At 40.0% G+C, this 7826-nt stretch overlaps 1 protein-coding gene across 1 annotated transcript; it reads right to left on the bottom strand.

Annotated features, from left to right (window-relative positions):
• Positions 1 to 547: 547 nt before the first annotated feature.
• qng1 (Q-nucleotide N-glycosylase 1) lies at positions 548 to 7473 on the bottom strand. Its single transcript, XM_087792123.1, has 7 exons — positions 7428 to 7473; positions 6936 to 7132; positions 6672 to 6819; positions 4310 to 4422; positions 2702 to 2845; positions 940 to 1135; positions 548 to 874 (listed from the first exon to the last, which is right to left on the bottom strand). The coding sequence occupies exons 2-7, from the start codon at positions 7122 to 7124 to the stop codon at positions 645 to 647; spliced, it is 1020 nt and encodes a 339-aa protein (XP_087648249.1). The 5' UTR covers positions 7125 to 7132; positions 7428 to 7473; the 3' UTR covers positions 548 to 644.
• Between the last annotated feature and the right edge of the window lie 353 nt (positions 7474 to 7826).

Genomic DNA, 7826 nt, shown 5'->3' with positions numbered 1-7826 from the left:
AAAAGAAAGTTTTCGGGTTAGTTTTTTCAAAGGACATTTTTCAAGATTATAAATATGTCGGATTATCATTTTACCGGATTTTTTGATCAAATTCTTGAATGTATCTTATGAATTATGAAGAATTATGAAGTATCAAGTATTTCAGGTCCAGGGATTTGTACATTTTTCCAGTTTTCTGTGGAATATTTTTTCCTGAACTATCGAGATACTTAGAAGCCGGCGACGACTCTTATTTTCTGCACCCAAATCCTTAGTAATATTTACAATGTATGGTGATTTGTTAAAATAAAAATGGATAAATCAAATATTTATATAACATGATCTTGATGATTCAGCACAAAATATGATTCCTAAAAACAGCGTGAAAAGAACGAGCACGAAAAACAGAAGTACAGAAAATAATTAGAAAAACATAAACATTGACTACAAATGAACCCCCCAAAAGTTGTTAAATATGTATTGATTTATAATCGTCCATATTGATTTTTTTCTGACAGCAACAGACTTTATTGATGTCAAGTCTCAAATATATGTCACAGAACAAATATTCAAGTCTTATTCCATTAGCACCGAGGAACAAAAGACTCAGTTCTCATGTCTTCAAGATGTTCGAACCATAAAAGAGCCGCACTGACGTCCACGAGTCAGTAGTAGATGCAGCGAGTGTGGTGAATGGGGATGTGAGACATCTCTCTGTGGTGCTTCTTCGCAAACGGCCACAAGTAAAAGTCGATGATCGCCGAGTTGATGCTGCAAGTCTGTCCATCTCTGTCCTGGATCAGTTTACAGAGCCGACCTTTGATCTTCTCTACAGCCCATATGGAGCAACCTCGGATCTCGACTTCTCTTCTGTCTCCTGAGCTCAAGATCTCGCCTGAAGGAAGCAAACGTTGGTGTTTTGTTGTGAAAGAAAAGATGTTAAGCTGTAATATTTCCCACCATTCTTCAGCGACTGCATCAGTCCGTCAGAGTATCTCAGCACCCCGAGGTGGACCAGAGCCTGGGGTACCCTGTAGTCCGCAAACATGGTGATCCAGTCCATGTTGGCGATTTCTCCCGCTCCTCTGGCCTCCATGGCCCCCCAGCAGTCGGCCACCAGGATCTGAGCACGCTTGTAGAAGGAGATCCGCTTCCCCTGGAACAACATCTGGATCTTAACAGCCATGAAAACACACTTGAAAAACCTTATCAATATTTCAAATGTATCCAAATGTGTAGTTGATCTCAAGTTGATGGACTTCGGGACACTGCAAGGGTCGATTTTAGGACCTTTTTCTTTTTAAGATTTACATACTTCAGTTATGCTGACCCAGCTTTATATTTATCTCCATTTTAAAACTAACTTTCAAAAGATGGAAGACAAAAAAACCTTCTTCAACGCAATATATGACGATATATTTATTTTATCATCCCTGAGGCTCAGAAAAAATTGTATACTTTTAATCAAATACCTGGGTAAAAATATGAGTTAGTGGATTTATCTTTTATCCACATATATGACACACCTTTCCTAATCCCATTCAAATATTTGTGGAAGTTTCTCTCCAAGGATCATAACAGCAAGAATCGATTGTTAAAACACACAATATGTCTCGACTCCGGCTCCTTAGCAACGAGCCGCAACAACGCCGGTCATGATATTGAACCCGTTTTAGAATCCGGCCCCCCGGGGCGCTGTGGTGCACAGGTTACGACAATCAAGAGGACATTTTAGGGTTTGTGGTCCATATGTGTGTGTATATTTTTTGACTTGAACTGTTGATAAAGGTTTTAACAAGGCTGAAGATTTTTTTTTTTCCTGTCACTTAACTAATTTGATTCTTTTTTTTAAAACATTTTTTTAGCAAAAAATAATGTAAAGTTTGATAATAGACATTTTACAAAGACGACAGACGGAGAGGAAGTAAATGTATATTCAGTCAAATGTGTAACATACAATAAAACTCTCTGAGCATAAAACACAAAAATAACAATAAAATATTCTTATATCTTCTGCCTTTAAAGAAAATGTTGCATGATTTCAGTTGGAAAAGTATGTATTAAAGGTTTTGTAATTAACTTAAAAAGTAAAACTAAATATTAGCACCATTAATACAGTAGTTATTGTTTGACTTAGGGACCGTCACAATTTCCATTTTCAAACAGGAGAATAGTGTAAAAAAAACCACACAAGACAATAAAAATAAAAACAATAAAAATAGTAATAATAATAATAATACCATTTCTAATAGCAGAATGAATAAAATAATAAATAAATAAAAACATTAATTACAATAAAAAATTAAGGTATTAATATAATAATATAATTTTGGTTTGTGTATAAGCGGGTTAGGAAGAATCTAAATCATCATGTAGATTTTTTATTTCTATACTAATATTTTTACATAAAAGTAAGTAAGAAATTCCCTTATTAAGAAAATGGAACTGAGCAAAAGAGACGCAGCTGCTGCTCCATGTCTGACCAGAAGATGGAACTCTAACATCACATTCATTGGCTGAGCAACAGTTTCTATAAAACTGTTTTCTAAAAATTAATGAAATAAAATATGAGCAGATGTTAAGTTTTTTGAGCGGAGAAGAAAAAAATGTCTTCATTTCGTGTTGATTTTGTTCAGGGCTTTATAAATGAATCATCACATTTAATTGTAATTCAAGACTTACAACATGATCAGAAATCGGCTTGAAAAGTGAACCCCCAAACCTGGTACGAAGCCTCGTCCCTGTACGAGGGAATCTTCTCCACGACCAGCTCCACCATGGCCCGGGCGTCGTTCCCCGCCTGGCTGACGAAACTCTGGAAACTGCCGCCATGTTGGAGCAGCACGCGGCCGCCCTCGGTCAGGACCTGACGGACACAGGGGGGGGGTCAGCAGAGACTTTGACACTTGACCCTAATCGATGCAACAACAGGTGAGCGAACACGGGTCCAACACTTCTCTTATCTGCCAATTAACGTTTTCATCCGGTCCTCATGGGTCGTCCTTCTTTTCACAGGCTCGTGTCGCCTTCAATTACGCTTCAGCTAAACTCGTTTCTAGACGCAACACTCAAGAACATGAGGTCCAGAAATAAACATGACGATGACTCAGAGCGGCTGAGCGGTGACCCCGGCGCACACGTACCGAAGCCATCGATGGAATCATCATTAATAACAGTTTATTTGTTCGCTGGTTCTGCAACTGTTGCGCGAGGGATTAGTCGGAATAAAACGAGAGCTGACGTCGAGGTCAAAGGTTAATGACTACAAGTGAACGGAGTGTTAACGAGAGCTGCGACGGCTTCCTGTCATAGCGTGTAATGAACTGTTGGGAGACGACGGTGATTCGCCAACTGAGGCGTGAATTGAAAAGCATCGTCTAATTGTTACATTAACGACAGGAAAAACCCCGTTCACACCTGAATCAAAGGCAGGAAGTTAATTATTAAGTAAGTAAAATAACAAGACTTGATGGAGGTCGTTGAAACAAGAGGCTGTTTCACTGTAACTATTGGAAATATGAAGTTCTTTTCTTCATCGAAACTACTTGCACAGTTTTTCGCCCGCCTTACAGGATTTAACACACCACTTATCTGACAATTTTCCAGATCAATCTTAAGATGGAAAATATATTTTTTTGAAGGCGATGGAGTAGGAAAGCAGAGCCTGTTAAGATTTACTAAGACTGGTTAGCTCGCCGGGATAAAAATTCTTTCCGTCTGTACATGTCCATTATGATGAAATAGATAAAAGAAAAAGGTAGGATTATAAAGTGTCATTTGCCACAAGTTAAATTGGTCAAATTGTAGTTTAATTGGATAGAAAATAGTTTAAATATAAATCATACAATTAATTTATAAATTATTTTGATATTCATTTTAGTTGTTTTTGTTTAATTGATCAGATTTGTTGTTGACTAGGATCATACATTGCCGTATCGTCATAGTTTTTAATTAATATTTAGATCAAAATTAGATGTTTATTATTTATTTCTGTTGCTGCTCTGACAACTCAGTTTTTTCAACAGTGAAATAAAAATAAAAATCTCATTTGATCTTAAATAACAATGGAAATAAGAACAAAATAAATTATAAATAATATATCTACATGTTTACCAATCTAATTCTAAAATACATTTAAAATAAATCCTACAAGACATACATGCAGATCAGTCTAAACTTGATTATTACCAAATTCTTTAAAAAAGATGAAGAAAATATTTCATTAAAAATATAAATGAAGAAACAAAAAGAGAATTTTAGTCTCGACTTGTTTTTTTTCTCGAAATGCAGAAAAACATGAAGAGGAAAAGAGTCTCAGATGAGTCAGAACCTGGTGACGCTCCTCCAGCATGGGCATGGGGGTTTCATTGTCTGAGCGGAGAACATGCTTCAGCTCCTTCAAACTGATCTGGGAAAAGTACTTCGGCTCGGTGATGGGTATGCCTGTGGAGAGAGCAGAGTATAGGATTTAAAAACTCAAAAAAGTAGACGAAATGTGATCAACGCTGGTCGAAAAATAATGAGAGCTTCATTCCACACTGACATTGAAGACTGAAAAAAACACATTGAGACTCGACTCGACTGCTCAGAGAAGTGTTTACTCGTACAAAACACCGTCATTTCCTTCAGATGGTAGATGGAACTGTCCTTCTATTATTATTAGTTTTGAGCGTCAATACCTACAGATGTCCTTGATGCTTGAACAATTTTTAAATTGTTTATCTTGAAGTATGTCAACCGTTTTAACTCAACCATGAAATGACAAAACACTCCAAGGACATTGTGTTCAAGAAGTGATTTGAATGTGGTATAGATCCAGGCATGGTTGTGACATCGTAACGTTAAAGCCGTTTTCTACCGCAATTTGTTTGGTTCTGAGTCAATGAATGTCTTTAAAAATAAAGCACAATTAAGCACATATTGTCCTATGGTTTGAATCCTCTGAGTCAATGGGTTCAGTGTCCACTCCCTGGTGGCCTTCACCGAGTTGGGTTGTCTCACTGGAACACACCCAACTGGAACACATCAGAGACCGACTTCGTGCCCTCCTCAAAACAGGATGTACCCTGTACCTGGACGCCCCAATAACTACTGACTAAAATCTCAACTGTCCTCACAACCTGTCTTTGACCTGCTGAGCCCCACATTGGCGGTACCCACTGTCAGTGCAGTGCTCTACAAGCTCCACAGCCCCACCAACCCATGCTGAGCAGAAAGGTTTGGTTGGGGAGAAGAAGGTTCTGGGCTGTAATTAAATAAGGTGTTCCATGTTTATGTCCAACATTACACCCTGAGGATTGACCACCAGGCGTTGACTGTTCTATAGGCCACGGTATGGTCAGAACACAAGCCGCTGCACCGGACCGCCTCGACCGAACTTCTTTAGACCTACGACTTCAACACGGTTCAGTAACTGGAAGGGAGGACGTTGTGGTGGACTTGCTCTCTAGAGCCTCCAAAGACCATCCGCTCGATACGACCCTAGCAGGATTTGATGGCCTGCAAAGTTTCCAGAGGAACAAACACCGTTCTACTCCTCCAGAACTGCTGGAACACCTATGTGGGGAGGGGGCAACGGTCCTGTTATGTGACGGGCAAAGAGGCCTTGTAAGAGTCACGCAGTTCCACAGGAGCTTTGCATTCATTCTAAGGTAAAGTTGACGGTGAAAGACCTCGTGTGTCCTGCCTCACCACTGGCCAAACGGGCCAATCCTCCACATTTGCAGCCTCTGCTTTGCCCACCGTTGGCATGAACATATGTTGGAGGTACATGATCCACGGTATGATCCCTTAGCACCACTGACTCCTCCTGGTGGCGAATGACCTCCACTCCAAGTGGTCGGAGGTGATCCTCACCAGAGTAGTAGAGCAGAAGTGCCACGTGATCAGCAGTAAAGGTAGTTCCAGTTCAAACGCTTCTCCTTCATGAGCCTGAATTCTCGTCCCAATCGCTCGCACAAGAGGCGTAAACGTTGGTCTGAACCTCAACAGATCACTGCACAGTTGGGCCCAGATACATTATGCCTGGCTAACGTTCCAACCTAGGATGTGCCAAACCGATGGTGACTGAAACTTCACTGATTCCAGGCCAGATACGGCTGTAAGGCTCACGTCTAGGACAGATGCAATGGCTAACATATTTGGTCTGGGCCACGCCATGTTCTGGTCAACCAGTGGCTACTAGCTTAACTATTACGTTTCTAACCTTTTGGTCATCTTGCCTGGATGTAAGCCTGGGTGTTCCTGGTGAGTTTTTGTCATAAATGTATTATTTTCCTGGACATTAACTTTGACGTTAGCTTTTATGCTAACTAGTGTCATATTTAGTTACTACGATGAATCGAATTGTAATTTAAAACATAGTCTTTCGTTTTGCTGCGTTTTTGACCGAGGAAGGAAGCAAATTATCAAAATATGACGATAATGACGAACAACAAAAATATCTTAATTGGCCCAAAATCCATACGGAAACGTTTAACTGAAAACTGGACGATAATTCTGTGAAGGATGAAGAAGCAGATTCTCTTTGAGAAGAACGGTTTATGCTTAAATTGTCACTCAAAAAAGAAATAATCCTGATATTTCACTCTCTCTAGATGACCTCTCAAAGTAAGAACACTTTTATTTGAATAGACGTGCTCCGCCGGTAACCATCCACGGGGGTCACAAATTGGGGTGTTTTCAACTCTCACCTTCCTCCATCGCTCTGGTTATGGCAGCACACAAGGTCATGTAGCCGGTGTACGTCGTCCCTTTGTGGGTCACCTCACACTGCTCCGACTCTTTCTCGGGCCAGAACGAGAAGTTCATGGTGTCCACCACAAACACCCAGTTCAGAGCCTAAAAACATTTTAAGATGAATACATTTTGAGTCGCGATAAATCAGGATCATCTGCGAGAAACAAAAAGTGAGGTTCAGGTGCATTTGTCACGCCTGCATCGATCGATGGACTGGCCTGGTCAGAGCTGGGCTCCGGGGCCAGAGGGTTTGCCTTCTTCCAGCCGCTGGCCGAGAGATCCTCACTGTGCCTCAGTGTGTAGAGCATCTCTGCGGCGCTCTCGACTCCTGCCTCCTCCACAAACACATCCTCACTCCGCTCTGCTACAAACTGACCGGACTCACGGGGGAGAAGACGTGGATCCATTGTTGACACTGAGGAAACAACATGGCAGGGATCAGAATTAAAAATAAATAAATGTTTTCTTAAGCTTTTTCTTTCAACTGAAGCGGCACATAGGACATATTTTACACAAATGCTGTGATGTATGTTTCATATACAACTTAAGGATTTTTTTAAAATATGTATAATATTGGAAATAACAAATGCTTAGTATTTTAACTGTAATTCTGGTTCTTCCAATATGATTGGCATGCATTTTGCAGTGTCCCGTTGTACTCCATGTACTTATGGTATAGAATATAAAAAAAAGAAAAGCAGAGGTTTTACCAAAAAATGGTCGGCGAAGGTTTAGCTGTTGTTGGACTTCCCGGGTTTTGACGTCACGTGTTGACGTCTCAAAGTACAGGGGAGAACTTCCGGTCCATCAAAACTTCCGTTTCCTTCAAATGTGTTATTTATTTAATAATAATATTTAATTACTTACTCTTTTATAATGAACTTTTTTTAAACAGCGCTCTTTAATATTTGGAGACGATTTTATGTGGTTCTCGTGTCGTCCAATCAGCGTCTTTCAGAAAGAGCCAATCACCAGTCAGCTGAGCTGCATGAGGAAGTAGCGTCAACAACCGTCCTTAGTATTAGTCGCTGAAGATGTTTTATTTCTGGCGATATTAGTTTGTTCCTTAAGGGTAAATAACTCGGATTATATTAAGTAAAAAGTAAGAC

Source organism: Callionymus lyra, chromosome 1 (genome assembly GCF_982586985.1).
Source record: "Callionymus lyra chromosome 1, fCalLyr1.hap1.1, whole genome shotgun sequence".
Lineage (NCBI taxonomy): Eukaryota > Metazoa > Chordata > Actinopteri > Syngnathiformes > Callionymidae > Callionymus > Callionymus lyra.
This window is presented reverse-complemented; position numbering and strand designations above follow the sequence as displayed.